This window comes from Macrobrachium nipponense, chromosome 20, assembly GCF_015104395.2.
Source record: "Macrobrachium nipponense isolate FS-2020 chromosome 20, ASM1510439v2, whole genome shotgun sequence".
NCBI classification, from domain to species: domain Eukaryota; kingdom Metazoa; phylum Arthropoda; class Malacostraca; order Decapoda; family Palaemonidae; genus Macrobrachium; species Macrobrachium nipponense.
Window position 1 is genome coordinate 4,875,990 of NC_061089.1, and position 17,457 is coordinate 4,893,446.

Genomic DNA, 17,457 nt, shown 5'->3' on the forward strand with positions numbered 1-17,457 from the left:
ACTTGTAATCCTTTGGTTACACTACATGTTGTTTCATGTAGTTTTATGTACAACTTGGAGTGATTTTGCCAAATCTTGAGGGCTACAAGAACAGCTGATTACTATTTACGTATCATATAGACTAATTAAAGTAAACGTATCTTTAAATAGGCTTATATATTAGTATCAACAAAACATTTCCTGCCATGAGTCAGAGGCCGTTTAATGAAACGAACACTTCTCTGTCCTATCTGTTCAGAAAATAAACGTTAGGTCAATCCCCTAGACCATTGTTGCCAAGGCATCTCTCTCTCGCTCTCTCTCTCTCTCTCTCTGATCAAATTACACTGGAACCTTGACATACGATTGCCCTAATATACGAATGTTTTTGAGATACAACAGAAAATTTGCGAAAATATAAGCTTTGATATATAACGAAATATTTGAGATACGATTTTGCGATGAGTGTTAAGTTGTATAGGCGACCGATATGGCGTTCAGTCTGTTTGTTTGTTGGTGCTGCATGTTAACACGTCGTTGTTTAGTTCGTTGTATTTGCGCCTATTTTTCGTGTTATTTTGTCTATTTTATTATTAAAACCATGGGTCTCAAAGCTAAAGACAAAGCAGGTGATAAGAAAAAAACCCAAGAAAATGATTTCGATGGAAGCAAAACATGAAATTATAGCAAGCATGAACGTGGCGTTCGTATCGTCGATTTGGCAAACGAGTATGGTCGAAATCCTTCTACAATATCCACGATCATCAAGCAGAAGGAAGCTATAAAAACCTTCCAAAGGCATCACCATCATTTTCTAAACTACGAACTGATTAAAAAAAAAAAAAAAAAACTTAGTTTAGCAATGTTATTTCATTTGTGTTTATTACGTAGTTATTAGTGTACATACGTAAATAAAAAGAGAACAAATCGTTCCCTCCCACCCTTCCCTACCTCCTTCCCCTGCTGGCCTCACGTCATCTTTCGTTGTGGTAAGTAAAATTCCTTTCTTTTTTTTAATTGATTTTATTAACATTTATTATCATTTATCACATTGCTATGTTATTTTATCATTGTGTGTGTTATTACTCGTTTATTTGTGTATAAATTGTGTATATTATATGTAATTTAGCTGTGTTTAGGTGTGGTTTCATAGCGCTAGAACGGATTAATACATATTACATTATTTTTAATGGGAAAAAATGCTTTGAGATACAACTGTTTTGATATACGATGATGGTAACGGAGCAAATTAAATTCGTATGTCAAGGTTCCAGTTACTGGATAATGTCTCTCTTTGGATACTTCGATTTTGCCAAACTCTTGAGGGCTACAAGAACAGTTGATTACTATTTACGTATCATATAGACTAATTAAAGTAAACGTATCTTTAAATAGGCTTATATTATTAGTATCAACAAAACATTTACTGGCATGAGTCAGAGGCCGTTTAATGAACGAACACTTCTCTGTCCTTAACTCGGAGCGTCGGAAAGACGCCTCTCTCTCTCTCTCTCTCTCTCTCTCTCTCTCTCTCTCTCTCTCTCTCTCTCTCTCTCTCTCTCTCTCTCTCTGATCAAATTACTGGATAATTTCTCTTTGGATACTTGGAATATGCGTTGTAATCTAACCAGAAACTTCGTTTTGTTATTATTACTGGAAACAAGCAATGATTTTTTCATTAATTTGCGCTTTTGGACTGTTATATGTAAACTTTGCACACCTCAAGCTAGTATGTATTCATTCGCTCGGAAAACTAGTTCCACATATGAAGCGTCACTAAAAAAAACATAGAAAAATAAGACATAAAAAGTGTCGAAAATCATCATAACCTCAAAATTTTTGTTGTAATCTAACCAGAAACTTATTTTTACAGGCAGTCCCCGGGTTACGACGGGGGTTCCGTTCTTGAGACGTGTCATAAGCCGAAAATCGTCGTAAGCCGGAACGACGCTGGAAATATGTCTTAAACTAATAAAAAGTTTAAAAATAAAAACCTTTACTTGTAATCCTTTGGTTGACACTACAGTGTTGGTTTCCTGTAGTTTTATTGTACAACCTGGAGTTATTTTCATAAAAGAATGCTGGTTCTTGAAGGTAAAACTATTGTATTCTGGTGACACTACATTCTTGAAGTTTTATGTACAACCTGGAGTGATTTTTGCCAAATCTTGAGGGCTACAAGAACAGCTGATTACTATTTACGTATCATATAGACTAATTAAAGTAAACGTATCTTTAAATAGGCTTATATATTAGTATCAAAAAAAACATTTCCTGCCATGAGTCAGAGGCCGTTAATGAAACGAACACTTCTCTGTCCTATCTGTTCAGAAAATAAACGTTACGCCGATCCCGAGACCATTGTTGCCGCCAAGGCGTCTCTCTCTCTGATCAAATTACACTGGAACCTTGACATACGATTGCCCTAATATACGAATGTTTTGAGATACAACAGAAAATTTGCGAAAATATAAGCTTTGATATACAACGAAATATTTGAGATACGATTTTGCGATGAGTGTTAGTTTGTATAGGCGACCGATAAAATGGCGTTCAGTCTGTTTGTTTGTTGGTGCTGCATGTTAACACGTCGTTGTTTAGTTCGTTGATTTGCGCCTATTTTTCGTGTTATTTTCTCTATTTTATATTAACCATGGGTCTCAAAGCTAAAGACAAAGCAGGTGATAAAAAAAAACCAAGAATATTATTTCGATGGAAGCAAAACATGAAATTATAGCAAAGCATGAACGTGGCGTTCGTATCGTCGATTGGCAAACGAGTATGGTCGAAATCCTTCTACAATATCCACGATCATCAAGCAGAAGGAAGCTATAAAAACCTTCCAAAGGCATCACCATTATTTCTAAACTACGAACTGATTAAAAAAATAAAAATAAAATTAGTTTAGCAATGTTATTTCATTTGTGTTTATTACGTAGTTATAGTACATACGTAAAATAAAAAAAAAGAACAAATCGTTCCCTGCCACCCTTCCCTACCTCCTCCCCCTGCTGGCCTCACGTCATCTTTCGTTGTGGTAAGTAAAAATTCCTTTCTTTTTTTAATTGATTTTATTAACATTTATTATCATTTATCACATTGCTATGTTATTTTATCATTATGTGTGTTATTACTCGTTTATTTGTGTATAAATTGTGTATATTATATGTAATTTAGCTGTGTGTTTAGGTGTGGTTTCATAGCGCTAGAACGGATTAATACATATTACATTATTTTTAATGGGAAAAAATGCTTTGAGATACAACGTTTTGATATACGACGATGGTAACGGAACAAATTAAATTCGTATGTCAAGGTTCCAGTTACTGGATAATCTCTCTCTTTGGATACTTCGATTTTGCCAAATCTTGAGGGCTACAAGAACAGTTGATTACTATTTACGTATCATATAGGACTAATTAAAGTAAACGTATCTTTAAATAGGTTTATATTATTAGTATCAACAAAACATTTACTGGCATGAGTCAGAGGCAGTTTTATTAATGAAACGAACACTTCTCTGTTTCTTAACTCGGAGCGTCGGAAGACGCCTCTCTCTCTCTCTGGTCTCTCTCTCTCTCTCTCTCTCTCTCTCTCTCTCTCTCTGATCAAATTACTGGATAATGTCTCTCTTTGGATACTTGAATTTGCGTTGTAATCTAACCAGAAACTTCGTTTTGTTATTATTACTGGAAACAAGCAATGATTTTTTCATTATTTGCGCTTTTGGACTGTTATATGTAAACTTTGCTCACCGCAAGCTAGTATGTATTCATTCGCTCGGAAACTAGTTCCGCATATGAGGTGTCACTAAAAAACATAGAAAAATACGACATAAAAAGTGTCGAAAATCATCATAACCTCAAAATTTTTTTGTAATCTAACCAGAAACTTTTTTTATTAATATACTGTGCTAAACTATAAAGGATTTTTATCATAGTATGCGTTTTTAAAAGCGTCGTTAACTCGGAGCGTCGGAAGCGTCAGCGTCGTAACCTCGGAACGTCGTAAGCCGGAACCGTCGTAACCCGGGACCGCCTGTATTAATATACTGTGCTAAACTATAAAGGATTTTTATCATAGTATGCGTTTTTTAAAAGCGTCGTTAACTCGGAGCGTCGGAAGCGTCAGCGTCGTAACTTCGGCAACAAGCGTCGTAACCCAGGACGGATTTTTCCATTGAATATTTAAGAAAAAGCGTCGTAACCTCGGAACGTCGTAAGCCGGAACCGTCGTAACCCGGGGACCGCCTGTATATATAGATATGTGTGTGTGTGTGTGTGTGTGAAAATTTTAGGTAGCATATAAATCAAGAGAGGGCACATTTTTATTCATTTGATTATATTGTAAATTTCAGGACATCTTTCTTATATGAAGTATTAGTTTTAGTGCAAAAATTAGCTTTCTAACTGTAATAGTTTCAAAGTTAATTCAAAATACGCAATCATAATTTTCTGAGAAATTTTAGGCAACGTATAAATCAAGAGAGAGCAAATTCCTATTCATTTTATTATATTGTAAATTTCTAGGCATATTTTTCTTATATGACAAAATAGTTCTAGTGCACAAATCAGCTCTCTAACTTGCACAGTTTCATAGTTATTACAAAATAAGCGATACATAATTTTTTGCCATTTTCTCAAAACTTCACTTTTTTCAAAAATAAACACTTCATTCTCTAAGATGACAGAACAAAATTCAATGAAACTTTTATGGCATGTAGTATAGATATATACTTATAATCACAAATAGGGAATATTATTTATTTCAATTAATTTTTTCACATGTTTTTTATTTTCAAAAACTTTGCATATTTTTTTAACTGGAAAAAATATGAACTTAAGAGGTCAAATTTCTTAATTTCCTAACTTATATTTTTTCAGTATTAGTTGTATTATAGGTAGTAAAAAATTTGAAGAGAATCCCTTTAGTCATAGGGTAGAATGAAGCACCTACTTTTATAATGGTGCCTTATGGAGTCAGCACCCCACTTAATCCTCACAGTCCAGGCTAATATACGCTAATGCATACACCCATGACCAGGCTAAATTTAAGGATGCCAATTAAAAAAACTAATATTCATCAATGGAAAGAGGAATGGCATGTATAGGTCAGGTATAAGAAACAAATTTCTGAAAGAATTTCTGTACCTTCCAATGGGAAGTTGAAAGTGAATATTTCCCACACTCTTTTTTCCTAGGACAGTCACAAATAAATATGCCAATTTTACCCAAGTTATAAGTGTTCTTCTAATATTTTTTTTTTATTGTATTTTGTCATTCCAATTAAAATTACAGCCTAGACAATATTATAACAGATAAGAACTAAAATCAGGAACAAGTTCTGACCATATTTATTGTAAAATATTTAGATGCATCCCTGGATGGAAGTTGTGACAACATTCCCTTTTACCCTTTTACCAACTCAAGCAAGACTGAATGTCTATAAGCTCACTCTGACTCTTACACTGTGATCTGAAAAGTTGCCAATAGTGATAAATGGAATTAGGAACATTTTTTCTCAACATTCGTTCAAACTGTATGGCATCAAATCTTGAACATACAGGCAGTCCCTGGGTTACGACGGTCTCGGCTGACGACGTTCCGAGGTTACGACGCTTGTCAATAGACGTTATTTCCAGGGTTACGACGCATATTCCAGGGTTACGACGCCTACAACGCTCATCTGGGAGATGAACTATGACACCAAAAATGCAAATAATCAATATTTGAAGGTTTTTTTTGATTGAAAAAGGCCATAAGAATGCAGTTTACATAGTTTTCAATGCACCCAAAGCATTAAAAGTAGGTTTTCTTAGGATTTTTGACGATGTTCCGGCTTACAACGATTTTTGGCTTACGACGCGTCTCAAGAACGGAACCCCCGTCGTAACCCGGGGGACCGCCTGTATATGTAAGCTACCTGGACATTACTACAAAGCTATATATGTAAACAATATATGTATGTTACCCATCCACAATGGGTTGAAAATAAATGGCTTACAATTGTGTATGAGAACTAATCAAGTTCCCTTATATTCAAGAATAGCCATTTTCTCTCCTTACGGTATTCAAGCTGTCCCATTTTCTTTTTACATTAGATAGGGGAAACATTGAGAATTCACAAAAAGAATTAAGTACTGTACCTAAATATTTGAATATGCAATGGAAAAATTTTGTTTATTGATATATTTTGCTGTTATATTAGATTATTATTAATATATTTGAAAATTAGTATGTAATTTTTTATCATAAAACTGTATTTAATTACGAAAATAACATGCAAATACAGTCATCTGCGAATGTTGCTCTAAGAAAAAGTCTGCGCATAAGTGAATTTCCGCGCTTTATTTAGATTTACGTTCCACAAAAAACATGCAACTATTTGAAACTAGGAATGCTGAACCACAATATAGCAAGGATCCACTGTACATACCTCAATTACTTATTATTTTTTTTCCTGAACCACATATGGAGCACAAGAAGGTAGAGCAAAGGCGTGAGAGAGGAATTAACCTAGGCCACCAGGTAGGCTAATGGAAGAGGAGGAGAAGAAGCAACACAGGACAACAAAAGGAATACATTAAGTAGCCTTTTGGTGTGCCCCAGCAGATTGTTAGTGTAAACTACAGGTCTTTACCTTCTTCCGATACTAAACAAAATTTTTATCCCCTCATCAAATCACTCATTATCTTCACTTCAAGAAAACCACACTCAAGTCTCATAGGGAGGCTAACATACGTGGTCATAATGCAAAACCAAAACATTCAGTTCCCACACACTCTTCCCTAACCAGCTTAATGCACAATACCATACAGAGAAGATTAGCCAGAAATCATCAAAATTATTGCTAACACCAATTCACACCATCTGCCCAAGGACACTGCCTGAAGAATTCTGACAAGAATGTAAACATTCCAACACTACCTGGTGGGAAACAGGTGATTGCAGACAGTCCTAGCGAGTTAGCAAAGCGTTTTTTTTTGTTTTTTTAATGCCAATCACACCTAATGGTGTGTAGATATAAGCTAAGATTCATACCTATAGTAATACTCTATACACTATTCATTAATAATTTTTTTTTTTACCTTCACGTAGTCCACTGAATGACATTTAAGACCTTCACGTAGTCACTGAATGACATTTAAGAAGTTGAAATTTTCCCATTTCAATGACAACATTGTGTCAGATATATGACAATCTATTTTATTTTCATCCAGGATGGAGGTTCCTCTCACCAAGGAGTTCCAACAGGGAGAGGAGCAATATTGTCACTTACAGTGGTAAATGCCCTGGATCCTCACCTGGATATATACCGTAACTTCCTTGCCTTAAAGGTTGTCAGTCCGTCGAAATCAGACCCAAGATTGATGGCATAGCTTAAATATATAAAAATTCTCCTCGCTCAACAATACTGGTTACTCTAGTTTTAAAATTATGAGAGCAGTGATTGCAGTAATTCAATAACATGCAAAAGACATCAACAAAAGAAGAAAAAGAGAAGGGGAAAATTTATAGAAGGATGAGTAAAAGAGTTATAGGACCCAGTGTTCGGTTGAGTCCACAGCAGAGAGGGTAGGTGTATAGCACATACACTCCCTGCAGTGGATCCCTATGGCCCCCACCTCATCAAGGGATTGGAATCATGAAGATATGGCTGGAGAAACTATTGGAGAATTTAATGAAATGAAAAGATTATTGAAAAGACGAATTTACCCATATAAAGTATGAAAAGAAGCGTAAAACATACTTATAGTCAATTGTATTGTATGAATGTGAAATGTGGATATTAGTTAGACAATTGAAAATAGACAAAGCATCAGAAAAGTGAATGTGAAGGAGGGTTTGGGATGTGTCATGGACAGAGATTATAAATGAAAGCCATGGAAGAAATGGATAGAGAGAGAAATATTAGGGACATTATTAATTTTGCGGGACTGTACTTAGGAGTGTGAGGCTGGAGGAGGGCTACGTAAGGCAAGAAAAATCAAGGGATGGAGAGTGAGGGTATAACTGATGGCAAATATATATGGAAGGAAAGGGAGTGAATGGAAGAAAGAAAACAGCTAAAGAAATGTTGTAGATGTACTGGAAAGCCATGATTACCACCATCTTAAGGATATGGCATATTGAAGACCACACTTTAAAGTATGAGACAAAACGAGATCAAGATATCAAGATAAAGTAAAAATGAAAATAACTTAAAATTGCGTTTTATGTTAAGTCACGAAGTACATTATATTAGTGTGATAATGCAACTAAGACATAAACAGTATACCACAACCATTAACTTCATAAAGTAACCTCATTATCCATCAATTTTCCATTAATACACAAAGATATGCTCATAGTAAGACTGTTTCGCAAATAAAAAATGTATAGCATTACAACATAGGATTAATTTTCAATTTGAAAAAATTTAATTGATTTATGTTCATAACACTGTAACATTTGTATAATCTGAGAAGTATATGCATACTTAATAACAAGATAAGCATAATGTTTTGGTGTTTATATTGTACAAATTCATTTTGAGTGAAAACATTTTGCAGATAAAACATCAAATCTAAACTAATACTTACATTTCCAATAATAACTCACCTACAGTTTGACATGTAGAGATAAGTCTACTGTTGGATATTACACCAAATTCTTCAACCTTTGAGCTCAAGAAAACACTCGTTGGGGCCAACAAGAGAGGATCAATACATTTCAAAGAGTTCCTAGCATAAAATCTCTTTAAAAAGGTAGTTGCGGTTGCAATAACTTGCTGCCTTAGCTTTAAAGTTTCACCCAGCTGTTGTATAACTGCAAAGAAAAGACTACAGTTAACAAATGAACTTATATATGACGGGAACACTTACAAAATTGATCAAAGATACATAGATAATAACTGGAATACATACATACAAAAGATCAAGATAACACCCCCAAAACATGTGTATATACTTTGTAAGCAGTACACACACAAATTATACATTTCAATAACTTTTTTTTTATTTGTACATGTTTTTTCTAATACTTCTTTGCACTTTTCTTAGCAAAATTACATTTACAACTGACATACTATTGTAAAAGACAAGAACTAAAACCAACAGCAGCCCTTTGGTATATTTATGAGCAAATTTATAGGCACTACATTCCCCCTTGAAGTCAAGATCAGTACAAAGCTTGCATGGGCCACCAAGTTTTGATTTTAGCCAGTGTAAAAGTTGCCAGTAGTGAATTTATGGGCTATAGAAGTACGTATTGGCACCTCTTTCCTACCCAATTCTTTCCAAATCGATGGTGCTTAATACGTGTTGCTATTATCCCCATGAGGTGAAGCCACTTTGCAAGGGGGCGAGAACGCAGGTGAACGCTTAGGGTGTTGTGGAGAGGGCAAAGCATAGGGCTCAAAATTGAAAGACCCTGTCCGGGAATACAAAGCGGAGATATTTCCTGCAGCTTGGATGAATTGGCATGTGATAATATGTCTTGCATATCTATTGTCACCATCCAGTCGTTCTGATGGATAGAGGAGAGGACTGACTTATTGGCTTCCATTCTGACTTTTGTTTTCTTCACCAAAAAATTCAAGGCACTGACATTCAGGATCTCCACCCCCAGATGTTTTGGGGACCACAAAAAGTCAGTTGTAAAATCCTACAGAACTGATGTCTTCGGCTGCTTCTACAACTCTCTTGATGATCAGAGATGATATTTCTTTTGCTAGGGCTGAATACAGGCAGTCCCCAGTTATCGGCGGTCTTGGTTAATGGCGATCTGGTTTTATGGCACTAGATAAGCATCATAAAATTGGCAATTTATGGCACCATAACAAGCCGAGTTTTGGTTATTGGCACCATAATGCGCTGATAATAGAGTTATGGCGCCATAACATAGCTAACAGGAGTGCCATTAACAGAACCCCTGCTGATAACCGGGGACTGCCTGTACCTGTCAGAGCCTAGTGAGTAAGCCATCAATGCTATGGGCTCTGACACTAGGGGAGGATTCTCCCTGAACGGGATGGAGTACTACCCTTCTTTCAGGGCTAGTGATACGCACTAATCTATGCCTTTGGCTTCCCACTCTCGCCAGAAATGGAGATGCCTTGCTCCCACTAGAACACAAAGGACAGCACTTTTACTTAAAAGTGGAATGTCTTGTGGCACCCTCTTGACTGGACAAGTGGAATGTAGATTGGAGTGAGGTCTGGCTTGAACTTTCGCTCGTGTCACGAAAGGTGTGTTGTAAAGGCGAAGTCAACTTGATGTTAGAAGCAGAAGGCTCCCTAGGGCACTTAGCCACCTGTTCTAACAGATCTTGCATTGACTTTTTCTGAAGATCTGAAGCAATCTCTTGAACCACAGTTTGAAGAAATAGATGACTATGATATAGCGGTGAAAAAAGAAGTGCTGACTTCTGGGAAGCAGTTACTCCTTTGCTGGGGAATGATCACCAGAGTTCCTTTTTCTATAAGACTCCTGTAGCAAGTAAGGAGGCTAATTCCATGGAATTAGGAACTGCGAGATCAAAAGTCAGATTGCTGGGCTATTTTGTATGAGGGAGATAACATAACCTCATATGAAAACACAAAAGACCCATAATGTCGAAGGCAATTGCTACTACGTACATATTGGGTTTGACTCATCAGGGCCGCCTTCCTCCCTTGCTAGGGGAAGGAGAAGATATACGCTTCTATGATCTAATCAAAGAAAATAAACTGAGAGCTCTTGAATAGGCTTACCTGCATTAACCACATGGTCCAGCATGTAACAGTCGGTTTACTCTCTGCCCAAGAGAAGAGAGTGTACAAGCAGTTCCCGGTTGTTAGCAGGGGTTCCATTCTCAGTGGGGTGCTCATAAGCAAAAACTGCTTAACCAAAACTAGGGGATTTATGGCACTTAATGGCGCCAAGTTTCGGTTAATGGCACCTCTGTTAGACAAACGCCATAAAACCAGATCGCCGTTCACTGAATCCACCGATAACCGGGGACTGCCTGTAGTGTGAAAAGGAGACAAAGAAGAGCAAGTCACTCACTCAGTCATTCTTGCATTCATACTATACATCTTAGGCAAGATGCAACCTTGTCCTGTTAGAGGAGCTGGGTAAGCTACACAATTTGTTGAGCAGCCACCACTGGTCCCAAGGAAAAAGTGTCTAAGGACCTGTGGCCAATATTCCAAAGGTAGAAAGAAGTGAAGGTGGTCTGGTGCAACCACACCCCTGCCTTCAGGCTGAACCAACAAGTTCTTAAGGAATGTGAAGGAAGGGCCAATACCCAAACTTGTGAGTTTTCAAGCAAAAGGTACCAGTGTAGTCTTCACCAGCAGCAGAGTACACATTGCTGATCATCTCGTGAAGCCAGAGAGAAATAATTTTCTTGGACACTTCTTTCTTGGAACTTCCAGTGCTAGTGAAGAGTCGTCAATACTCAGGCCGGAGATTGGTAGTCTTCTTCAGATAGCGCCGTAGCACTCTAACGGGCGGGACAAAGCAGCATCTCGTCTGGGGTCTCACCAACACAGTCCTCTAGGAGGGGATCATAAAGGACTTGAACCTAGCACCAGGGACTGATGGACTCTGAGTCTTTGCCAAGAAGTCCGAAACAAAATTAAACTTAACCAATCCCCATCCCCTCAAGTGCTGTACATAGAAGGAAAGTCCATGAAGTTCTCCAACTCCCTTTGCCAATGCCAGGACAAGCAAGAAAATGGTCTTGAGGGTCAGATCCCTGTCTGACTCATGAGCAAAGATATCTGTAGAGGAAAAGAGATCTATGTAGAGGAAGAGATATCTATGCCCTTCAGCTTTAAGACTAGACCTAATACAGCCCTATAGACTTTCACAGCTGAAAAAGAGAGAAGCTTCTCCTGGCGAAGGAAGATGAGGAAGTCTACAACCTGCTGAAGAGTGGCTCTGACTGGAGAGAGACCCCGTCTACGACACCAACCACAGAAGATGGCCCACTCTTCCTGGTACACCACTGTAGAGGATTCTATGAGGTATCCAGCCATTTCTGTCTGCCTCAGCGAGAAAAAGCCTCTCGCTTGCAAGAAATGATGGATAACCTCCAGCCGTGAAGACACGGAATGCACTGCCTAATGGTGCCGTTCAGCGAGCGGTTGACACCGAAGGTCATGCCTGGGAGGATTCTCTCGCAGTGCCATGGAGAGCAGAGTCAGAACCAGAGCCACCAGAATAATCCTTAAATTTGAGGTGACCAACACTCGGCTGATAAACCTTGCGAATCAGACAAAACAAGGGAATGGTGTACACCTCAAGGTTGTCCCACAGATTGTGTTGAACGCATCTTCTTCAGCGGCCCATGGTCTAGTACAATGGAATAGAAGGTCTGCAACTTCCTGCTGTACCGGGTGGCAAACAGGTCTATGACTGGTCACCCTCACAGGTTGAACAGCCTTTCTGTTATGTCTGAGGTGCAGGGACCACTCTGACCTTACCACTTGATTCTGGCGGCTGAGTTTGTCAGCCACTACTATGTTCCTCTTGCCTGGAATATACCAGGTTGAAAGCTCTACCGAGTGGGTGCCCCACTATGCACCTGCAGTATCAACTGATGAAGTGAGCGGGATATAAGACCCCCTTGCTTGTTGACATATGCCACTAACATGGTATTGTCACTCATCAACACCACAAGACTTGCCCCATCACTTGATTCTGTAACTCATGGAGAGCTATGGGCCACCTTGAGTTCCAGGGTTTTGATGTGAAGGTGCCTGTCGTGACGGTTCCACACCCCTGAAGTTAGCAACTCCTCCAGGTGTGCGCCCCATCCCTCTGTCGATGTGTCCGAGAAACAGAAGCATGTCTGAAGGGGGAGTAAGAGGGTCTACTCCTACTAAGAGGTTCCTGTCGTCCTGCTACCAGTCCAAGTCTCTCTCACCTCCTGTGAGAAGAGGACAAGAAAGGATTGAGAGCCTTAAGACTGTAACCAAAAGTTCCTCAGTCTCCACTGGCGAGACCAAAGGTGAAGCCGCCCATGAGGAACCAGCTTCTCTAAGGACGACAGGTGGACCTATCATGACTTATAATTGTCAAAGCTGGCTGCTCCTGTCAGACAAGAACATCTGAAACTGCCCTTCCTGAACCTGCTGATACAAGAGCCCCAAGGGGTAAACTCTTCCTGCTCAACATATCTATCCAGCAATTGCCATGGTACCTTTACCCGTGCTTTAGGGTATGAGATCGGCTCTTCTCAAGATTTATCACAATCCCCAAACTGTAACAAAAATCAAGTTGATCATTGAGATACCTCAGGACACTCAAGTCCACATCTAAGAGCAGTCGAGAGCTTGAAACAATGCCCTGAATTGGTACACCGTCTCCCCAAGGAGAAGCGAAGGTACTTGCAGGAATACTGGTGGATGTGGTATTTGAAAATATGCATCCTTCAAGTCAACTGTAAGCACGAAGTCACTTTCCCTGATGTAAGCGAGCACAGAGCATGCTGTTTCCATCGTGAACCAAGTCTACAGTGCGTTTACTTTTCTAAGATCACTCTGGTGGGCCAGGTAAAAAAGGCAGAGTTGTCATATCTACGGGTATGTACGTCCCATCAAATACTCCCCCGCAAATATAATCCTCTTAGGAAGATTCGCTTGGGAGTCAAAGGAAAGGGTTTGCTTCTTCCACATTAACTTTTTTTTTTGTTTTTTTTTTATTCCAGATATTATTATTCCTTCATTCTCTATCTATAATTATACGTAGATGCAATGAATGGCCTGTTGGCTCCGGTGTTTTTGGCCTTGGGACATAAATTCATAAGTTAATCGATCTATTATGACCTTGTGATTCAATATCTTGTTTTGTTTGGTTCATTTTATAAGGAAAGACATCCACTCATTCCCTTCTTCGCAAAACATTTTAATCAAAATCATCCAAGTCAGTCACAGGACTCACATTCTCTTTTCTTTTTTTGAAACACTGTTGATTCCACCATATTTCCCATCTCTCTTGCTTCCTTGTTAAGTCTATGAATAGTCATTTTTGACACTTTTGTTGCTTCAGAGGTTCTTTGGATAGCCTTTGAAACATCTCTTACAGGACCTCCTTGTTTTTTCTAAAATGAAGTATTTCAGGACATTATAAACTATATCCATTCCGGCCTCAGATGGTGGGTGAAGGCATTTGCAAAAGTCACTTGGGCTGTCCATACTTATCACAGTGGCTGATCGAGAGTGAGTTTCTTTTAATGATATTGACCATGACCTATTAACCCTCTTAAGCCGGAGCCCTAAAAATCAAAACGTCTCCCGTATGCCGGGCCTGGTTTGGAGTGAGCGCGGAAGTGGAAAAAATAATTTTTTCAAAAAATTACAGCGCGCGTACTTTTGAAGATTAAGAGTTCATTTTTGGCTCCTTTTTTTGTCATTGCCTGAAAGTTTAGAATGCAACCATCAGAAATGAAAAATAATATCATTATCATATGTAAATAATGCGATATATGGTAGCGAAAAAAAAAAAAATTCATACATAATTGTATTCAAATCACGCTGTGCAGAAACGGTCAAAGCTAACCAGGTTTACTTTTTTTTGCGTTGTATTGTCCACTAAATTGCGATCATTTTGATATATAATACATTGTAAAACAATAAAAGTAACACCGGAAAAATATTATCACAAAATGATGTAACGAATTCGTAACGCGCGGACGCAAAAAAAATATTTTTTTTTCAAAAAATTCACCGTAATTCTAAATAATGTTCTAGAGACTTCCAATTTGTTTCAAAATTAAGACAAATGATTGAATATTACGATACTGTAAGAGTTTTAGATTAGAATTGCAGATTTCGACCATTTCGGACGAGTTAAATTTGACCGAATGTCGAAATTTTAATATATATATTTTTTCATATGCACATATTTCGAAGATGGAAAAAGCTACAACCTTCAATTATTTTTTATTGTATTCTTCATGAATTTGCGCACATTTTGATATATGAAACTCTATAAAAAGGCTAATATGAAAAGGAGACAAATATTAGGATAATGCCATGTACGTATTTCGGAGACTTGCGGCCGCGAATCGGCGCGCGGAGTGAAGTAAATATATTTTTTATTTTTCATTCACCATAAATCACAATATTGTTTTAGAGACTTCAAATTTGTTTCAAAATGAAGAACATGACGGAATATTACTAGGCCGTAAGAGTTTTAGCTTACAATTGCGTTTTTCAACTATTTCGGTAGAGTCAAATTTGACCAGAACGTGGTTTTTTTTTTTTTTCTATTTATTCGTGATTTATAATGCAAATATTTCGAAAAAAGAGAAAAAGCTACAACCTTCAATCATTTTTAGTTGTATTCTACATGAAAATTGCGCACATTTTCAATATATATAACTTTATGAAACAGCTAATTTTAAATGGTGCAAACATTTCGACAATCGCACAAAAAAATTCTGATTTTTCGGAAGAGTTACCGCGCGAACGTAATTTTTTTTTTTTTCATAAATTCACCATAAATCAAAATATTGTGCTAGAGACTTCCAAGTCGTTGCAAAATGAAGGTAAATGATTGAATATTACTAGAATATAAGAGTTTTAGCTTAACAATTGCGTTTTCGACCATTTCGGTAGAGTCAAAGCTGACCGAAAGTTGAACTTTTTGCACTTAACGTTATTTATATGAAAATATTTCAACTGATAAAGCTACAACCATGGGTTGTTTTTTGTTGTATTGTGCATGAAATTGCGCACATTTCCATATATAAAACTTTATGTAACGGCAAATTTAAAAGGGTGCAAACATTAGGAAAATCGCACGAAAAAATTTATCGGAAGAGTTATCGCACGAACGTAAGGAAAAAGTTTTTTGTTTTTTCATAAATTCACCATAAATCGAAATATTGTGCTAGAGACGTCCAATTTGTTGCAAAATGAAGGCAAATATTGAATATTACTATAATATAAGAAATTTTAAGCTTACAATTGCGTTTCTCGACCATTTCTGTAGAGTCAAAGTTGACCGAAGGTTGAAATTTTTGCACTTATCGTTATTTATATTAAACTATTTCAAAAATTGATAAAAGCTACAATCATGAGTATTTTTTAGTTGTATTGTGCATGAAATTGCGCACATTTTCAATATATAATACTTCATGTAAAGGATAATTTAAAATGGTGCAATAATTATGTCAAAGTGACGAAATAATTTCCGAGATGTGTCACTGATACTTTTTAGTGCGATAAGAAAGAATTCGCGCTTGCGCGCCTGCGTAGCGATTGTAAACAAAACAACGCCTTGATCCGTGAACTCCCAGCATCCCCAAGGCGCGTGATACAAAAGTTTTCGGCTGGTAGGCCTATAAGTATTTTTCCGCGAATTTTTAAAAAAACTTTTTTGAGCCGACGTATGATACGTCCAATCGGCATACGGGAGACATTTTGACTCGACGTTTAATACGTCAATCGGCGTAAGAGGGTTAAATGCTCTATAAATCATAGGACCCCTAAACTCAGATCTGACATCGCCAGGGGAAAAAAAATATGCCATATCTTTATTCTCATTATGAAAAACTAAAGATTTTTAACCAAGAATAGACGAAATAAGATTATATTCAAAATATATGATTGAAAAAACTACGTTCAAAAGGGTTGGTGACGATTCGACACGGCCAATTCGCCGCGACAATTAGCCACCGCCAGTTCGCCACCAGCTTTTGGCCACATGGGTCATTTTGCCACCAGGAGACTATTCACCACCAGAAATATAAATAGTGTGTGAATTGGGTTTTTTCCCTCTACAACTTTCCATTTTCTTAGTCAATTTTATCTTTACTACTACAAGGTGCAAATTAACAAACAAAAAAATTAAAAATACAAAAAAAAAACATTTTATTGGTTTATGAAACAAGTTGTAAAATCCTTCAAGATATTCCAACATTGTAAAATGTTACTGGTTTACACCAAAAAATTCTTTTATTTTAAAAAATTATCAAAAAAAAAAAAAAAAAAAAACTAGATCTTTAGTTCACTTGGTAATTATGGGCTATTCCTTTGCAATATTCCAAATCAGCATCGCTTTCACCATTGTATTCGAAAAAAAATTTTTTTATTCGTCCACGTTTTGTGATATATTTTTATTTTTTTTTTTTTCTGGGCCTCAGCCCATGTCGCTTCATGAAATATCCTTTCAGATCATATTTCTAAGGTAAATAATACTAACATTACCAGAGAAAAATAAAAAGGGGGATGTCAGAGCAATGAAGAGGACCTGCTGAGGTAGAGGGGCTATCGGGTTAAAATGGTAGTGGTTAAAACATCAAGTATTCTCTAAGATCTAGAATACATGTTACTAAGATTCAAAGGCTACTCACCAGAAAAAGAAAAGATACCTAAAATAGATCAAACATACACTGTGAAAGATAAATCCTGTGCCCCAAAGGAAGGGGCTGTAGATGGGCAGGAAGGATAAGAGATAAAATAATGGGGGGAGAAGGAATCCAGACTCAGAGGAGGCTATAGAAA

At 37.3% G+C, this 17,457-nt stretch overlaps 1 protein-coding gene across 1 annotated transcript in view; it reads right to left on the reverse strand.

Annotated features, from left to right (window-relative positions):
- Nucleotides 1–17,457, reverse strand: part of LOC135221735 (cyclin-C-like) — a 113,346-nt gene that overhangs the window by 57,549 nt on the left and 38,340 nt on the right. The window contains exon 3 of the mRNA XM_064259539.1: nt 8,580–8,786. Within this exon, the coding sequence (XP_064115609.1) occupies nt 8,580–8,786 (207 nt within the window). The remainder of the gene's footprint in view (nt 1–8,579; nt 8,787–17,457) is intronic.